This window comes from Nansenia antarctica, assembly GCF_963989245.1.
Source record: "Nansenia antarctica genome assembly, chromosome: 7".
NCBI lineage: Eukaryota > Metazoa > Chordata > Actinopteri > Argentiniformes > Microstomatidae > Nansenia > Nansenia antarctica.
The window spans coordinates 18,458,278-18,478,343 of NC_137677.1; the positions used below are offsets into that span (position 1 = coordinate 18,458,278).

At 46.7% G+C, this 20,066-nt stretch overlaps 1 protein-coding gene across 1 annotated transcript; it reads left to right on the forward strand.

Moving 5' to 3' along the window:
• Positions 1-3,480: 3,480 nt before the first annotated feature.
• Positions 3,481-19,084, forward strand: LOC308161492 (metalloendopeptidase OMA1, mitochondrial-like). The gene is made up of 9 exons (XM_080535516.1): positions 3,481-3,567; positions 4,407-4,892; positions 5,458-5,686; positions 5,956-6,129; positions 7,884-7,991; positions 12,772-12,900; positions 13,121-13,195; positions 13,689-13,838; positions 18,282-19,084. The coding sequence occupies exons 2-9, from the start codon at positions 4,429-4,431 to the stop codon at positions 18,573-18,575; spliced, it is 1,623 nt and encodes a 540-aa protein (XP_080391642.1). The 5' UTR covers positions 3,481-3,567; positions 4,407-4,428; the 3' UTR covers positions 18,576-19,084.
• The last annotated feature ends 982 nt before the right edge of the window (positions 19,085-20,066 follow it).

Sequence of the window (20,066 nt, forward strand, 5' to 3'; positions counted from 1 at the left end):
GCTCACGATGTCACAAACATTATTTCTACATTCAATAAGGTGCTGATCCTTACCTAAAAGACCAACATGTATGCATGCTGTCCATTCAACCTTACAGACATCAAAACAGTGGTTATTTTGTAATAAATCTGTTTCAAGCAACATCAGGTTAACAGAGGGTTGGGTTTGAATTATTATAAGTAGTTAAGAATGTCAAGCGAATGTGTATTTGTATTCTTCACCGACCTATGGTACTTTACTTTACATTCTTTGTCTTGTTTCTCACACAGGCCTATTTCTTCTCCTTCTATTCTCTCTTCTGTTATTCGTTGTTTGTCGTGGGCTCGACCTGCAGCGCTCAGGCGTAAACAGGAAATATACCCCCAATGAAGGACAGGAAACCACAGCAGTAGCTTGTGCACAGTAGCAGAGACAGAAGCAACTGAACACTGCCAGTGGAAGGTCTGTGGTCAGAAGCTGAGGGGGAGTGGGAAGTTTGTGCCAATCTCACTTTAGTTTGAATGTCAGCAGGCTATAGACATTCATGCTAGAATTCTTCATCCGATTGTCATAGCAACATGTAATGTGCATAAGATGCACCAATAATAACTGAATTGTGATGAAGGGTGGCTGGACAATGTCCTTGAACAATCGAATCTAGCAACTCAATACGAAACTTTCTTCAGGTTACTGTGTAGTTGCATTTGATTACACCAAGAAGAAATACTGTCAAACATTCAGTAACCAACTTATAATGAAGGTTTGGAACTGTGTGTCTCTCCAGAGCAGAGTGGTAGATAAGTAGCTATGTGTCTCTCCAGGGCAGGGTGGTATAGGGAGATGTGTCTCTGTAGGGCAGGGTGGTATAGGGAGCTGTGTCTCTGTAGAGCAGGGTGGTAGAGGGAGATGTGTCTCTGTAGAGCAGGGTGGTATAGGGGGCTGTGTCTCTGTGGAGCAGGGTGGTACAGGGAGATGTGTGTCTCCAGGGCAGGGTGGTATAGGGACTTTGAGATTAGATTAAACTTTATTGTCATTGCAGAGTACAAGTACTATACAACGAAATGCAGTTTAGCATCTAGCCAGAAGTGCAAATAGAATAAAGAACATGATATTCAAAAATATGACAGTGATAGTGATAGGTACAGTACAGACATGTACAGTAGTTAGAGGTATACCGTTATGAGCTATGTACAGTTATGGTAGCTTATACAGTGTGGTATAAAAAGAAACCAACAAAAAGGACTACGGAAATGTATGAAATGTTTAATTTACTTTTTTGGTTATGTCCCGTGTATTATGTATGTAGCTTTAAGGATGTAGCGATTGGTCACCTACCTGATACTGACCTATGACTCGAGGTTACTTACTGTGAGTGATTGCACCTGGTAGGATGTCTTTATATAGGAGAACGAAAATGTGTGTTTGTTATGGTGGAAAGCTTATAATTTCAAGGGAGCTCAGAACTGCCTTAATTCTTCATGGCATAGATTCAACAAGGTACTGGAAACATTCCTCAGAGATTCTGACCCATATTGACATTAAAGCATCACACAGTTACTGAAGATTTGTGCCAAGAAAATATCCCCCACACCATTACACCACCACCACCATTTTCGCCCAGAGAACTGCTGCGAGATTAATTCTGGTATTACGTTCTCATATTTTACTTACTGTACTGTATGAACATTTTACCTAGCCATACAACATATTTAGATAGATAGACAGATAGATACTAAACCGTAATGTGTTTCCCTCCAGCATGTCGAAGCATATACATCTCTGTAACTGATTTGGCTATTGAAACGTATTCCACTCAGATGGGCAGCTAGCTGGATAGCTAGGCTACCATAGTTACCGAGTGCATGTCTTCACTACACTTCATTATTTTAATTCAGTCGAATATTGAAGAGAGGCCTGCTGCTATATGGCCGTGACGATGGCGCCCCCACGTGTTTATAAATGGGTATTGCAGTGTATCAGGTGAGTGCTGAACTTTAGTTACATTTCGGGTGTCATAAGCCATCAAAGGGAGGAAATGCAACATGGAAATATGTCAAAATGCAGGACTGTCCTGCTCAAATCGACCTTAAAACATGTAACAGATAGCGAACAGATCACTTCAAATATGTAAAAAGAAAAAAATGTGTTATGCTTGTTTATAAAGAAAAGGTCTATAATACATTGAAATGACATTAAACTAAGATAATACGACGGTTATCATCATATGTTTTAAAATCTTTATTAACGAAGAAAATAATTACATGTGTGGTTTTTCTCTTCCTGCTTGACTCCATCCACTATCGTGCCGACAACTCGGAAGGCATTCTGGGATTTCATAACAGTTAAAACGGTTAACCTTTTTTCATTTGTTTTCATTCCTTGGTTTCTCTGACCTGCACATTAATTCAGGACCTTAACAAAACAGTAAAATAATCAATATTCACACAATAATGTAGAGCCATTTACAGATGCACCTGGGAGATGCAGTGCATGGATGTCAGAAAACATGTTACGACTTAAGAATCAGTTTTAAACTGATTTCAGGGAGATCCCAAAGCATTCAAGTTGATGCAAACCTACCAGCATCAACCCTTTTATAGCTTTATGGCTGAGTCTAGATCATTCAACACCATCATCAACATCGCAAACATACACATTATTTTATTTCCTTTTCCCAGCCTTTCCCAGAAATGATTATTCAATCTGGACATCAATGACAGCCAACACATTTCTTGACTTATCTATATCTTTCTTTCCTTTCTAAAGGGATTCTGGGAATCATTGTGAATATTGTGTGCATCATCTTATTTGTGGCCCTCTCTGTGGTTGTCATGGTGTTGTCTGGGTGTTGGTCTGTGAATGTTAAACTTAAGCTTTGGTACCACTCATCCCAGCGAACATAACAGAATGATATATCTTATATAAGATTCATTATTATGACGTACACAAGATCATTTATAACATGTCCCATCCATTGGTTCATGAAAATTAATCTTTCTCAATCTCTTGAACCATTTTTTTTTTTTTTAGATATCATCATTAAGTCTTTTTACCTAAAGGAAATTGTTTCCCTTTGTGGCAGCACAGTGCAGATGACCAATGCCTCTCTCACACACACATGCACACACACACACACACACACACACACACACGCGCGCGCACACACACACACACACACACACACACACACACACACACACACACACACACACACACACACACACACACACACAACCACACTCTCTCACACACACACACACACACACACACACACACACACACACACACAGACACACAGACACACACACATACACACATACATACATACATACATACACACACACACACACACACACACACACACACACACACACACACACACACACGATTTAGTGTACACGATGTTGAGTGCGGAACTCAGTGTTCGGGCTCAGTTGCACAGGGGAACTATTTTGGTGAACACGCGTTTCAGTTCACCATTCAGACAAGTTGCGACAGAACAAGTTGCTCATGTGATAGACATTGTTTCTCAAGATGGGCTTTTCAAGACGACCAAAGCGATTACTATAGGGGGTCCATAATCCAGAGGTAACCTTTCACAACGACGCCTGCACGACACGTGTCAGCGACTAGTGAGCGACACCGTGGTGGCCGATCCAGCAATGACATGACATTGAAACTGTCCTTCTGCAGGGTATATAGAGGAATCTTGAGGTTAATTTCAATACCTTTCTAAGACTTTTTAAAGACCTTGTCAATATGTTTCCAGACCTCACCGCCACTTCGAGCTGTAACCGTTTACATCAGTGACACCTTTAACTTAACAGTTTGAGTTTGCTACAGACTAGACCACTATCACTATCATAATACTTTTCAAGACACCGCGGATACCCTGTTCTGTTTCTAGCAGGATGAAACACGCTCACAACAACACCTCAGGACTACAGCCACATCATCACTAGACTTCTATTTTATTTTATTTTATTTAACCTTTATTTATACAGGTAAAAAACACATTGAGCCCCAAGGGCTCATTTTCAAGTGTGACCTGTTCACAGGCATACAACAACAACATCCACCACAAACAAATACAATACAAAAACCTGGCCTACATAGTCTAAAAACTAAACTAAAAACGACATTGTCTAAAACTAAAACTAGTCTAAAATAGTCTAAGATAAACTAAACTTTCCGTCAGTATAGACTAAAACTAAACTAAAACTACACAGTCTAAAACAAAAACTAGTCTTAAACAGTCTAAGATAATCTAAGACTAAGCTAAAACTACAAAAACCTTAAACTAGACAGCTAAATATCTAGGGACAGGGAGGGGTCAGTAATGGGCAAAAGGGAGGGTCAACTAAAGTCAGCTCGAAAGAGTTCTAATTGATCGATTTCCATCTTTGTCGTGTTTTTTCTGTTATCAGGCTTGGTTGACAAACTGTCTCAATGACCATGGAGTTCTGCTGCGTCCGGCTCATCAGGAGTCGTCAAGTGGTCTGGTCCCTGCCTGCGACCCTGACACGGGACGTCCGGACGTCGCTCTACCGATGGAGAGAACCAAGTGTCGCGAGAAGAAGCTTCTTCTCGCCGTCGATACAACTCTCCTCCACCGTCAGCTGTCAGAGAACAGACAACTCAGTCGCTCAGCTTCACTACAGAACATTATGTCAGAGACGTCTTTTTGTCACCCCTCAGAATGTCACGAGGGGACTCTTCACAGTGGGGAAGGGGACCCCGAATGCGAGAGCAGCTGCTGCACCTGTCCACAGTGTGTTGTCGTTGTGTGACGGCACGGAGCTGCTGCTGGCCAGGCCGTTCCACACCTCCAGTCAGCTCCGTGCCGTCCCCCCTCCTCTCATGTGGCTGGTCCTCAAACCCCTGCAGAAGATCCTGGCTATGATCCTGGGCAGGTAAAAAGAGTGTCAAGTCGCAGAAGCCACTGACAGGGTTCCCACGGCGGGTCCTTGAAATCCTTGAAAGTTTGTGAATTTGAGGGGAGAAAATCAAGGTCTTAATTAAACGTTTTTGAAAATAGACACGGGTCATTGAAAGTGCTTGAATTCCTCTCTCTCTCTCTCTAAAAATAAATAAATATATATATTCAAAAATGTTTTACTTAGCTCGTCAACTAGTAAATACGTCTCTGTATTGCTTAACTTCACACATAGGCCTATTTCACAATATATTGTTTTGCTGTGCTGTGGTAGAGAAGGCAAGAGACCATCTAGTGTTCACACATTCAAGCCTCTCTTTTTTATTGTTGTCTGTGAGCGGATAGTTCCTATTATATCAATTCTCATCTAGATCTGTCTGAGGGAATTGAGTCTTGAAAGTCCTTGAAAGGTGCTTGAATTGGATGTTTCAGAAGGTGTGGGAAGTGGGAACCCTGACTTGTTGTTAGTAGGAGTCATTTGAACTGTCACAGTTTAATTTTTTACGTGGTGTCATGGAGGATTTGGTGTCGCTGTCCAATAGGAGTATCAGGAAGTGGTGGGCCGCCCTCCCACCCAATCGGCAGCAGCTCCTGCGTCAGGCCACGTGGCGGCGCCGCTGGCAGCTGGCAGCGGGGACCGCGGTCGCTACGGCGATCCTAGCGCTCTTCCTCCTCACCCACCTAGACGAGTCGCCGGTGACGGCGCGCACACGTCTCCTGGTGTTCAGCCGAGAGAACTACATGGAGCTGGCGGCCATCACTGCAGAGGGGGTGAGGGACGGGGGAGGAGAGGGGGGGAGAGGGAATGAGGGGTGAGGGAGGAGTAGAACTGCATGAAACTGGCCACGGTGGTGACAGGATTTCTTGTGCTGATTGTGTGTGTGTGTGTGTGTGTATGTGTGTGTATGTGTGTGCGCGCTCGCTTGCTTTCTGTTTGTGTTTGTGTTTTGTCTGCACGCTTGCTTTGTGTGTGAGTGTGTGTTTGTGTGTGTGTTTGTCTGCATGCTTGTTTGTGTGTGTGTGTGAGTGTGTGTCCACAGTACATGGAGGAGTTTACTGAGATGCTGGTCCCAGAGAAGGACCCCAGGCACCAGGTGGTGGAGAGGCTGGTCCAGCACCTGGCCCAGAGGAACCAGGACATCCCAGAAGTGGCCTCTGTTCCCTGGACCGTTCATGTGGTCGACAGCCCCACCGTCAACGCCTTTGTACTGCCTGTGAGTCGAGAGAGAGAGAGAGAGAGAGAGAGAGAGAGAGAGAGAGAGAGAGAGAGAGAGAGAGAGAGAGAGAGAGAGAGAGAGAGAGAGAGAGAGAGAGAGAGAGAGAGAGAGAGAGAGAGAGAGAGAGAGAGAGAGAGAGAGAGAGAGAGAGAGAGAGAGAGAGAGAGAGAGAGAGAGAGAGAGAGAGAGAGAGAGGTGTGTGTGTGTGAGAGTGTGTCTATAGAATGGTAAGGTGTTTATGTGTGTGTGTGTGTGTGTGTGTGTAGAACGGTACGGTGTGTGTGTGTGTGTGTGTGTGTGTGTGTGTAGAACGGTAAGGTGTTTATGTGTGTGTGTGTGTGTGTGTGTGTGTGTGTGTGTAGAACGGTAAGGTGTGAGTGTGTGTGTGTGTGTGTGTGTGTGTGTGTGTGTGTGTAGAATGGTAAGGTGTTTATGTCAGGGCTCGACAGTGCGACCATTTCACTCGCAATTGCGACTAAAAATACATCTGTGCGACTTGAGAAATAAATTCACGAGCACACTGTGCGAGTACAGATTATTTTTTATTTTTTTATTTTTTAAATTCTAAAAATAAATCTGCGCGAACCGTGTGGCCACATTTTAAGCCGTCAGCCAGCCCGCTACGACCACGGGAAGTCATGTTAAAAGTGAAGTTACTTCTGTTAAACTGGCGCTAAGCTAACATCGCTAATCGCTAACTCCCTCCTGGGCCTTAAAGAGACAAGCGCCCTTTTCTCATCTCAAGCTTCATTAGCTTCATTAGCTCACCACATCTACAGATTTGGTCCCACACACTCCAGATTTGAACCCAAGGTTACAACCAGGGTTAACTACCCAGGGTAGAAAGTAGAAAGCTCTCAGACCTTCAGAACCCATAGTGGAGGTACTCCAGAAGTCCAAATGCATCTCTAACCCTAGGAAACCCTAGGAAGCAAGTTGCCTAATGGCATGAAAATGCAACATGTTGTACTTGAGTGTGGCAGAGAGGTGGGACCCCCGGGGATGGTGGTGTGCTAACAGCTAGCCGCCGCAGAGGCACCGTGCTGGGCTGGCCACCTCCACATGTCACCACCCCGGGCAGCATGGGGCTGGGGACTGGTCATCTGGATGTGGGGTAGTTTAATACCCCTAGATGTGGAGTTGTCTGGCCACCGTGTGTGACTGATGTAGCCTGACCCAGCAGAAGGGAGGTGGGCAGCATGGAGACAGACCTCTGCATGGCCTGGCTGGGCTGCTAGCTGACAGACCTAGCCCTAAAGCCTGGCTGGGCTGCTAGCTGCTAGCTGACAGGCATGACATGGATGAATGAATGAACATGCTGCTAACCAGGAGAACTTGACACAGCTAGTTACCATAATACAATGCCATCAACTCTGCGTCTAGTAGGGCTGTAGGCATGGGCCAATGTGTGATTTTGGTGCAAAAATTGCAAAATCACTAATACAAATGTGTTATAATAAAAAATGTCACTGTGCTCCTAAATTTCTTTGTGTGCCCCTAACATTTTTCATTTAGGAGCACATGTGCTCCTAGTGAAAAAGGTTAGCGTAGAGCCCTGTATGTGTGTGTGTGTGTAGAACGGTAAGGTGTTTATGTGTGTGTGTGTGTGTGTGTGTGTAGAATGGTAAGGTGTTTATGTGTGTGTGTGTGTGTGTGTGTGTAGAACGGTAAGGTGTTTATGTGTGTGTGTAGAACGGTAAGGTGTTTATGTGTGTGTGTGTGTGTGTGTGTGTGTGTGTGTGTGTGTGTAGAATGGTAAGGTGTTTATGTTCACGGGGATGTTGGAGGCGGTGGCAGACGTGCATCAGCTGACCTTCATCATGGGACATGAGATGGCCCACGCCGTCATGGGACACTCTGTGAGTACACACCCCTGTGTGTATGTGTGTGTGTGTGTGTGTGTGTGTGTGTGTACGCATCTGTGTGTGTCTGCATGCGTCTCTGTGCCTCTGTATTTTTTTGTGCGTGTGTGTATGTCCGTCTGTGTGTGTGTGAGTATGTGTGTGTGTGTGTGTGTGTGTGTGTGTGTGTGTGTGTGTGCGTGCGTGTCTATGTTCGTCTGTCTGTCTGTGAGTGTGTGTGTGCGTCAGGGTTTCCGTTAGAAAAATTTGCCGTCGGACATCGTGTCCGGGAAGAATCCGATTTACCGGACAAACGTGATATATTCCGGTCATCATATTAAAATATAATTATTTTTATTTTTTTCAAAATCATATATTTTTTTTTCAAATCTAATATAGCTGTTTGTCGCGGTGATTACTGTTGTGTAGCGGCCTATATATGCCATTTAATGTCTATTTCTCATCCGATACGATTAGATGCGAGCTATATAATATATAATAATATAACATGATTTGACGCATGCGCGCTATGCCATGCGTCAAATCCAGCGCTGAACGGGTCCAGCGCTGAACGGGCGCCTCACTGGGAACTGAACAGACAGCATCGATCAATGAACGGACTCCACATTACGTTAACTGAAGTTTGTTAAATTGTTTGGGATTAATGAGTTTTCTATTTTCTCTTTCCAGTTTTACCCTTTTTTAAAAATCAATAAAACAACGTCATTTCTATAACCAGGTCTCGCTGGTTGGGAAGGCATTTCGTTTAGCTCGGGAGTATGACAATGGGGAGAACATAACTGTTTATTGAGAAACAATTGATAGGCAGTCTGGGATACGTATATAAAGAAATACCACAATGTCTAGATGTATAACATTTTATTGAGCAGTAACAGTGCAAGCATGTAGGCTTCTGGCGTGACACGGCTAGCCTAATTTCCGTTCATATGCCTTTTATCAGATAAAATAAAATAGAATAAAACTCTTTGAAAATAAATAGGCTTTAAATTAACTTGCAATGCGTATGTATAGGCTAATTTCCGTTCGATGTTACAGCCTAGGCCTATCGCCTATGCCTTTTCTCAGATAGATAGGGGATAGCCTTAAATAAAATAGCCTAGAGTAAAAACTCTGAAAATAACAATGGCTGCTCATATAATTCAGCTACTTATTAGGCCTACGTCGCTTTTTGGCAGCATTGAAGCGTGCAGCTGCGGAATTGAAATCAAAGCTGCAAAGTGTCTCTCCGCAACTTGCAATGCGCATTAGCCGTGTGACCTTGCCCTCCCCAAGGCGACTTCGGTCCGCAGTTTTAATTCGGTTCTGCAGAGAGAATCCTCTCTCTGCAGGCACACTGGAGACGGGAATCAAGCAGGCTATCTTGGCCAGTGTGGCCCACTCTGGGTAAATTTCGCTGAAGTCTCGGATGAGGACTTCGCAGGCTGTTGAGAAACGCAAGCCCCCATAACCACGAAGCGCTGTCATGACACCGATGGCATCTCGTTGCACGTTTGTGGCATCGATGACCGGGGCTGTGGCTGGTGCTGAGTCATCATCGCTGGTCATTTCTTGGCCAAAATGACCAATGATGGTCTGGATGGCCGGTTTAGCATATTCTTCAAGCGCTGAGGGGACGGAATGAGTGATAATGAATCAGTGATGGCCTATTTTTTTTTATGACAAAATGACAACAGCCAGATTAACTGAAAAGTAGGAAGGTTTAAATGTTATCCTGTTGTTTTCATCATTGTTGTTATTATAGCCTAATAATTATTATTGTTATTATGATGATGATAATTATTATTAGCCTATGATGGGCGGCGGCCATAGTCTACATTTCGCAATTTAGACAAGCATTTTAGGTTATTCAAAAAGGATAGGCCTAAGAATTATACTATGCATTTTGCAACCAACTTAATTAAACAGGCTAGCTTCTACTTACCATCCTGCGTCTGTGGGTATTGGGAGGGGTTCAGAAGGATGTCGAAGCTGTTCAGTACATCTAGGGAATCTTCGGGGAATCGCTCGTGTAGTGCATCTACTAGATGCTGGATGTAGCGTGCTCGGGCATTTTTAAACGCCTGAACGGACCGGTCACCTACATGTGTCACTCTGACATCATTGTACAGGCCGTCTTGGCAGTCCGCCTGGAACTTCACTTCTTCTGGGCCTGGGGCATCTCGTAGCTGTGTTAGTGCCGCTACGGATGCGTGAACCATTGGTCGGATCATGGCCAGATTGACGTCGTCTTTCTGGAAAACCAAGTTCAGTTTGGTCATCACCGGTAGCACATCAGCCAGTGCGTGAGTCCAGGCGATAAAGCTATACGGCTGGATTTGACCTAGGATGCCTTGGGCTTGGGCATTTCCTCCCACAGCCTCTTGATTTAGCTCCATCACCAGAGCAGGCCAGTTACGTTTTATACCCTCCACTGCCCTGTGCAAGGATAGCCAGCGGACAGCGCACGGCTGCTTTAGGCTCGTCATGTCTTCGTCGCTGAGATCTGCTGTCACCTGACGGAGGCGATTGGTCCTGCTGGCTGAGTGCTTGTAAAAGGAGTACACAGAAGCAGCTGTGCGCTTGTAGGCTCCTACCTGGTCAACAGCCTTTGCCGCATCTAGCGCGGCCAGCGCAACTCGGTGGGCACCACAGTGCACCTGAATGGAAAACGCACTCTGTTTCTTCAGAAGAGCACCAACTCCAGCACGCTTTCCCATCATTACACTGGCCCCATCCGAGCCCAGGCCAATGACGCGGGACAGCTCCACACCTCTCTCGCGGAGCACCTCCACCACTTTGTCAAATATACACTGTGCGGTCCCGGAGTGCACATCATAATTGCCCAGAAAACATGTCTTAACTCTTCCTTTTATTTCCAACTTCACGTATATAATCAGCTTCTTGTCCACGGTGATATTTACTGTCTCATCAATGATAATGCCAATGAAGTCACTCCCCTTTAGCTTTTCATCCAGCTGATCCATCACAACGTCTTCCAGTGCCCTTTCCATGTCATCAACAGAGTCGCTGTGGCGGTAAATGCCCTCACTCAAGACAAAATCTGGAGCCTTAACTGCTTTCAGTAGCTCAGTCAGTCCCACATACTGATGACATGCGATGCCATTTTTTGCCATGTGAAAGGCAACTTGTAGCTGAGAGTGCAGCTTATTGTTAGCCGTTGCATTAGCCTGCTCACAGTGGCCTTGCATAGCGGTTTGCTGTTGCCTCAAACTGACCGCCGATATGTGGTCACTGCACCGACTGTGATCAGTGAGAGCCGACATTCTCATATTAGTTGCTCCTCTCGTGAATCCATTATTCCTCCCCGATGTTTCGCACGGTGAGCAGAACATTTTTCCGGCTTCCTCATCTAAACGCAGCCAGGGGAAAGTTTTTTTCCATTCAACTCTGAATCCACGAGACTTCTTGGCTGGAGGAGCCACGACGGCGTCAGCCGCAGCGGCCTCCATCTCTTCAGAGTCAGACTTCTCCTCAGGCTCAGACTCATTGTTGCTTGGCTTCATGAAATAATTGCTAAGCTTACTTTGTTTTGCCATCTTTCCATTAATTTAATCGCTCGCTATGGTGCACTTTGAGCTGCAACGTTTGCGTATTACTATGGTGGACGGGTTGGCAGGGTTGCCAGATAGGCATGGGTTACCGCCGAATGGGCTACTGTGTTTAAGCGGTAATAGACTGGTTAAGCTGTAATCCCATCTGGCATCAATCCCATGTGGCACCTGTGCGCTGTTTTGCATAGGCCGGCCTACACATTAGGAGTCATCATCATGCCGGTGTCAAATCATATCATAATAAAATAAATACATAGCCTATATATTCGTCTTTTTTAAAATAGAAGGAATCAGAATGTGAACTTTAGCGAATTGTATTCAAAGGGAATTATTTTCACCGGACAATATGTCCGACGACTTTTCAATTTGTCGGACTTCAACAAATTTTACCGGACAAAGACCGATAATTACCGGTTAACGGAAACCCAGGTGTGCGTGTCTATGTCCGTCTGTCTGTGTGTGTGTGTGCGTGTGTCTATGTCCGTCTGCGTGTGCGTGTGTCTATGTCCGTCTGTCTGTGTGTGTGTGGGTGTCTCTATGTCTATCTGTGTGTGTGTGTGTATGTGTGTGTGTGTGTGTGTGTGTGTGCGTGTGTGTGTGGAAGGAAGCCTTTTCAACCATGATCTTGAAATACCAACAGCTGGAGCAGGCCATATCACAACTGGGTTACAGATGTAAACTTGTAGATTTTTAGGTCGATTGTACGATCAGAGAATACGTTTGAGGTGCAATTGCGTGTCTGCATTGCGAAGGTTTAAAGTCCTCTGAGGAAACGCTGCACTGAGAATGTAATTAGATAAGAGAGAAGGTCTATGGGCTCAGCTGGACCCACATTCTATTGGATTTCGAGACTTAAATCTCAAAATCTCTGCAAGTACTAAAAGTTCAGCTGAAATAGACGAGTGATCAATACTCCTTCTCCTCCTCTCTCTCTCTCTCTGTCTCTCTCTCTCTGACAAGTTGTGCTACCATGTATGTTTGTATTCCCCTCTCTCTCCCCCCTCCCCCCTCTCACCCCCCCAACCCCCACTCTCCCCTCTCACCTCCCCCCCAACCCCCCCTCTCCCTCCCCCTTCCCCTCTCCCCTCTCCCCCCCAACCCCCCTTTCACCTCCCTCCCCCCATCCCTCTCTCCCCTCCTCCTCTCCACCCTATCCCTTCCCATCCCCTCCCAACTCCCCTCTCCCACTTTCCCCTCCACCCTCTCTCCCCCCCTCCCCCTCTCAGGCGGAGCAGGCCAGCATGTGTCATGTTGTGGACTTGTTGTCTCTGATCCTGCTGACGGCCATCTGGGCCGTGTGTCCCCGAGACAGCCTGGCTCTGCTGACCCAATGGATACAGAGCAAACTCATAGAGGTGAGACACACTCATACATACGAGACGAGACGAGATAGCCCTGGTTCACTACTGAGCTGACAGACCTCCTACATAAGAGGAATCAGCTCTGTTTACTGGTGGTCGACCACATGAAGGACAACTATTTCCTTGGAATAAGGACAGCCTTTTATGCTTGAATTTGTTTTGATACTCTCTCTCTCTCTTTCTCTCTCTCTCTCTCTCTCTCTCTCTCTCCCAGTTCATGGTTGATCGTCCCTACAGTAGGAAGTTGGAGGCAGAAGCTGACCAGGTTGGGTTGCAGCTTGCTGCCAAGGTACTAACTGCCTCTCTCTCTCTCTCTCTCTCTCTCTCTCTCTCTCTCTCTCTCTCTCTCTCTCTCTCTCTCTCTCTCTCTCTCTCTCTCTCTCTCTCTCTCTCTCTCTCTCTCTCTCTCTCTCTCTCTCTCTCTCTCTCTCTCTCTCTCTCTCTCTCTCTCTCTCTCTCTCTCTCTCTCTCTCTCTCTCTCTCTCTCTCTCTCTGTGTTGTGCTCACCATGCTGTAGTCTCCCCTACAATACACTAGATGGTCTGTAGTCTCCCCTACAATACACTAGATGGCGGTGTTGCCTAGTGGAAATAATCAACCCCGCTCTACCCAAGCAGACAGAAGGATGCGCGCCGGCCCGTTTCCACGACAACCAGTTGCTCAGGACAGCGAGCGGTCATGTGCATTGGTGTAGCCCTTTGTGTTTTGTGTGTGTGCGTGCGTGACTGTACGTGCGCCCGCGTGTGTGTGTAACCCCTGTCTCTACCGTATCTTATCCCCAGGCGTGTGCAGACGTGCGGGCCGGTCCGGTGTTCTGGCAGCAGATGGAGGTCCGGGACCAGCTGACAGGAGAGCCCAGCGTGCCTGAGTGGCTCTCCACACACCCCTCACACAGGAACAGAGTCACCCAGCTGGACAGGCTGGTGCCAGAGGTAACACACCTCTCACACACACACACACACACACACACACACACACACTACGCACACACGCACACACACACATATTACAGACGTACGTACGCACGCACGCACACACACACACACACACACACACTACAGACGTACACACACACACACTACAGACGTACACACACACACACACACACACACACACACTACAGACGTACGTCGTACGCACACACACACACACACACACACACACAGCATTGTCCCGGTTCCCATGTTGCCAGGTTGGGTGTGCTGTGCTAGTGTTGGTCTCTATGATAGATGTGGTTCTGTGTTGCTGCTGTTTTGCCGGAGATGAACAAGGACACTCCTGGTCTCACCTCTCGGGTCAATCGTAGTGAGTTCAGCGTGTGTGTGTGTGTGCGCGTGCGTGTGTCTGAGAGAGAGACACACGCATACACACACACACACACACACACACCATGCCGTTTCTCCAGTCAACCTGGAGAGGAGTGTGTTGTCCGAGAGGAGTCCTGTAGATCAGAGTAAGGAACGGTAGCCAACCCTCCACGTTTTCCATATGTGTTGTGATGCCGTTCCTCCTCCATTACAATGAGCCCTCCCTCCCTCCCTCCCTCCCCCTCCTCCCCCCCTCCCTCCCTCCCCTCCTCCCCCCCAGCAGACTGTGTAGATGTGGCTGTGCTGTAGACACGGAGAGAGGAGGACAGCGGGAGAGAGAGGGAGGGGAAAGAAAGAAGGGGTTCAGCAGGTGAGGAGGGAAATGTTTCGGGTGTCCGTCGTTAAGGGCCGGGGCATCTGCTGAGCCCCCCCCCCCCCCGCCTCGTTAAAACAGTGTCCTCAATAATAGATTGAGCGTTAGCGTCCCCTGTCAAGAGAGACGAATGAACCCATTAGATCCACTGTATGTTACCATCTCTCTCTCTCTCACACACACAACGTGACCTACGTCATCACAGACCAGTCGACAACTTCAACATGTTATTTTATTGTTTAGGCTTCTTCTATGGACTGGTTGTGTATTGGGAACAGATAGGATGGATGTTGACGGTGAATCTAGTACAGGGTTAGTAGGCTAGTACAATGCTAGTAGGCTAGTACAATGCTATTACAATACTAGTAGGGTAGTACAATGCTAGTAGGTTAGCACAATGCTAGTAGGCTAGTACAATGCTATTACAATACTAGTAGGGTAGTACAATGCTATTACAATGCTAGTAGGCTAGTACAATGCTATTATAATGCCAGTGCTAGTACAATGCTAGTGGGTTAGTATACATCTACATTTACGGCATTTAGCAGACGCCTTATTCCAAAGCGACTTACAATCGATACATTTGACTAAGCAAGTGAATCATCAATTCACAAGTCGTAGCAGGAAGAGTAATCTAGCTCAGGCCAGGGGCCATTGACAGTCATCGTAATATAAGTAATTACTCTTTTTTATGTAATTGGAGAAGTACAAGGGGGGACGTATCAATCAATCAGGTGTCTCAGGAGACACAGTGCGGAGGGGTAGTAGATGTCGGATTTTAAAATGTCAGATTTCATGTGACTTGCGCTGTTCACACAGTCATGCATAAATGAGACCTGAGTCGCATGTCGACAAAAAAAATAGGATTTGGGTCACATTTCACTGCCGTGTGGATGAAGCCTAGGTGACTGCTGCCCAGGCTTAATAGCTGGCCTCACAGCCTCAACAGAAACACAACTCCTAACCCACAACTACCAAAAACACAATGATACAATTCACTTACTTCAGACTTAGAAAAAAGTTATCTCCGCTCACTCAGTCACAATGTATTAGTGACTAGGTGACTGCTACTTGGTGACTTCTACTAGTACAATGCTAGTAGGCTAGTACAATGCTTGTAGGCTAGTACAATGCTAGTAGGCTAGTACAATGCTACTAGGCTAGTACAGTGCTAACAGTGCTAGTAGAGTGCTAGTAGGCAAGTACAGTGCAGTTTGTGTATTGGGCACAGATTGGATGGATGTTGACGGTGAGTGTAGTAGTACAATGGTAGTACTACTACTAGGTCGTCCTCTGGGCGCTTCCAGTCATCCTGATTCTCCATACATCTGGTTAGCTCGCCGGTACTTTCCGCTCCTGCATCTTTCTTGAGTACGTCCATGTATGTTAGTGTGGGACGCCCTCGTGATCGATGCCCGTGTGTTGGCTCCCACAGAACCAGTTTGCTGGCTGGCAGCTCCTGGTGTCTCTGGCAGTGACCTGCCAGCCTCATTCTCCTGACTGCTATTTTCTCACACACTGGCCATGCCATAGTAGGTTAGTACAATGCTAGTAGGCTAGCACAATGCTAGTAGGCTAGTACAATTCTACTAGGCTAGTACAGTGCTCACAGTGCTAGTACAGTGCTAGTAGGCAAGTACAGTGCAGTTAGCCTAGCGCTGTTCAACGGCCTGCCCCGATGCTCACATGACAGCGTTTCCTTGTTTCTCCCACGCGGAAACGAAAACAAAATGGCCGGATGTTGTGAACAGGAATGTTGAGGCGTGTGTGTTACGGTTGGATCTAATGCCATGATTCAGTGCATTGTAGCATGGCTGTTTTAGTGCACGCTAGCATGGCTGATTATTACACTCTGAAATTCAAGAGGTGTGAAGCAGAAGAGAGACACACAACTTCAAACCACATTAAGGGATGGGTCAGTTTTTTTTTTTTCGATGTTCGACCTCATTTTACCACTTACTTGGAGTGCTGCAGAGTGAGACACTTGTTTCTTTCGGTCATATTTCCATACATGAGCTTCCTGCTGGCTTGCTCTGGGGCTACACTGGTAGGGCTAAATGCTAGCGCCAGGAGCCAGCCACAGGAAGCTCAAGAAAATAGGGCCCGAAAACAAGTGTCTGGGTGATTCTACAACACTGGAAAATGAAATGAATGATGAAAATGAAAACAACCGGAACGATGCCTTTAATGTAGATACTGTATTTTGTGTGTGTGGATATGTGTGCGTGCGTGTGTGTCTGTTTGTAACCCCATGTGACACGCAGGAGTGTGTTTAACCTTGGGTGGGGGTGCTGGTCCTGGAACAGAGTCCCCTCACACCATCCACTGCTCTAAGCAGGAGAGGAACAGATGGGTATACTACTAATTGTCTAATTGCACCACTAAATGGAGTGTGTGTGTGTGTGTGCGTGCGGTGCGTGTGTAGGACCCCCCTGTTGAATCCCTGCCTGGGAAATTAACCACTAGAAACAGTGATCCTGCAGAGTTCTGTCTGCAGGCGCTGGACTGGTGATTACTGTATTGTTCGGGGAGATATTTACTGTGAGTGTGTGTGTTTGTGTGTGTCTGTGTGTGTCTGTGTGTCAGCCTTGAGACGATGATCCTATAACACCTCCTCTCTAAGGCTGCCTGCTGGGATGAAAACAACGTAATGCGCTGATGCTCTCTGTGAAGAGGCCGGGAGGTTTAGCTCAAGGTTAGCTTAGCCTCTCAGCCTCCGACCTTGGGAGACGTCCCGAGCTTACCGCAGCCTTCCGCCCAACAGCCCTCATGCAGTGCCCAAACCGGGGCCTTTTCTCCACCTAGAAAACAACCCCACAGCCAGCCCCCACAGGCCCCGTGGCGGGTGTGGTGCTGAGTGCGACAGTAAGTAAGAGAGGGGGGTCGATGAGGTTTCGGGGGAGGATGAGGATGAAGGAGCTCCTTTAAGTGCTAGCCTAGCTAGCCTAGCTAACCTAGCTGTTAGCGGTTAGCTCTCTCTCTCTCTCTCTACCTGCTTACATCTGTGACCTACTGCGTCCTTACAGCCCCAGTAGGTCTCTCAGGTCCTCTGACCAGGGTTTGTTGGTTGTCCCCCGACGTGCCAGATTAAAAACCAAGGGTGATTGAGCATTCCAAACCGTGGCTCCCAAACTTTGGAATGCTCTTCCCTTGGATCTTAGATCAGCGGTCTCGGTCGAGGCTTTTAAACAGCTAAAGACTATCCTGTATAGACAGGCTTTTTTTGGCTAACCCCAAAAGCTTGTCTTTCTGTGTCCTGTTGATATTGTTGTACACTTGTTGTTTGTTACTTGTTCTTATTTTCACTTGTTTGCCTATTTTAACCTGCTATAACTTTTGCTCTTGTATTATGTTCTTATATATGTAAAGCACTTTGTGACCCCTGGTCTGGGATAGGGGCTATAGAAAAACATTTGACTCTCTCTCTCTCTCTCTCTCTCTCTCTCTCTCTCTCTCTCTCTCTCTCTCTCTCTCACTCTCTCTCTTCTCTCTCTCTCTCTCTCTCTCTCTCTCTCTCCTCTCTCTCTCTCTCATCCTCTCTCTCTCATCTCTCTCTCTCTCTCTCTCTCTCTCTCTCTCTCTCTCTCTCTCTCTCTCTCTCTCCTCTCTCTCTCTCTCTCCTCTCTCTCTCTCTCTCTCTCATCTCTCTCTCTCTCTCTCTCTCTCTCTCTCTCTCTCTCTCCTCTCTTCTGGAGGCTCTGAGGTTGAGGGAGAGCTGCGCATGTCCCGCGCTGCCCGCCACCGACCCCCGGGCCGTCTTCTCCCGGAGCGTCCGGTTGCTGCTGGACGACGCCAAAGAGCGGGGGAGGGAGGGGGAGGAGGAGAGACTGAAGACCCCGCCCCCGACCGCCGCGGGAGTCCAGCTACACACACACACACGCACTGGGGGTCTGGCGACATCCCTCCTAGCCTCTGCAGCCCCAGGCCCGGGCCCAGACCCAGAACAGGAAGAGGAGCAGAGCGCCGTGTACAGGAGATGTACATGTTAAGTGAATACAGTCACAGTGTATTCACAGTAATTAATTATTATTATATAAATTACAGTGCATTCGGAAAGGTATTCAGACCCCGTCACTTTTCCCACATGTTGTTGTGTTTTAGACAGGGGTGCACGTAACGCTTTTGGTCTGATTCCTCAGAGGAGCACCTGGAGATGTTGCTTGGCGCTGCTCGCGCTCCTCTGTATATGACTCGGTCAACATAGTGACGACAGGCAGATTAGTTACATTCAGAAAATCAGAAAAGTCATTCTGTTGTCCCTTACACTTCCCTTGAGCAGGATCTTACGAAGCAGTCAGGTACAGTTCTCCTACACGCAGTCAGGTACAGTTCTCCTACAAGCAGTCAGGTACAGTTCTCCTACACGCAGTCAGGTACAGTTCTCCTACAAGCAGTCAGGTACAGTTCTCCTACAAGCAGTCAGGTACAGTTCTTCTACAAGCAGTCAGGTACAGTTCTCCTACACGCAGTCAGGTACAGTTCTCCTACAAGCAGTCAGGTACAGTTCTCCTACACACAGTCAGGTACAGTTCTCCTACACGCAGTCAGGTACAGTTCTCCTACAAGCAGTCAGGTACAGTTCTCCTACACGCAGTCAGGTACAGTTCTCCTACACGCAGTCGTCATCACTGCCATCCTGACTGCTCTCCTCACTATGTTCCTCTCTTTCAAACATGGTAGATGATGGTGATGGAGGCCCACTTCTTTCCCCCAGGTTGAGCCTGCCATTAGCTGTCTGCATCCACAAGTCAACAGCTGGCTTTGGGTCAGACAAGTCTCTGTTGTCGTCTTAGACAAGTGGATGTGCATCAGGGATGAGAGGCCAGAGTCTCACAGGCGGGATCTGTACTTGCTTTTTCATAATTATTTATATTGAGATGTGAAAATCCCCTCTCACATGCAGCACTGCTCAAGGGCAGTGTAAGGGACAACAGCATTACTTTCTGAATGTTGGAGTAACTCTCTGCTTGTTTGTTTATTAGTTTATTTGACAGGGACGATGCACAATACATATTGTATGGCAGATAATAGCTCAGAGCTTATTTTCATCTGTAGTCCCTGGGGGAAGGGTAACTTGTCTTCACTATGTTGACCAAGTCGTACACAGAGGAGGCTGCCCCTGTTACTAAGTGTTGCGTGGCCAAAACTGGGGAGGTCTTGCATTTCTTGAGGCCAAGATTGAAGGATAAAAACAATAAAACATTTATCACATGACTTGAGGGATTCATATCTGCTTTCAAACTCATGAATTAGACCTCTCAATACATCAACCTTGTCCCTGTCAGCATCAGCAGTTGAAACAGTCTCTTTCCTGTACTTATCTCTTTCCTGTCTCTTTCCTACCAGAAGGGTCAGCTGTCCAATAGCTACAATGAGCTCATCTTTGCATTCACCAATAGTCAAATTCTCTTGCTGGAACCTGAGGCAGGTGAACTGTAAAATGTTGAGTGATTTGTTGATGACATTTTTGCATTTTAGAT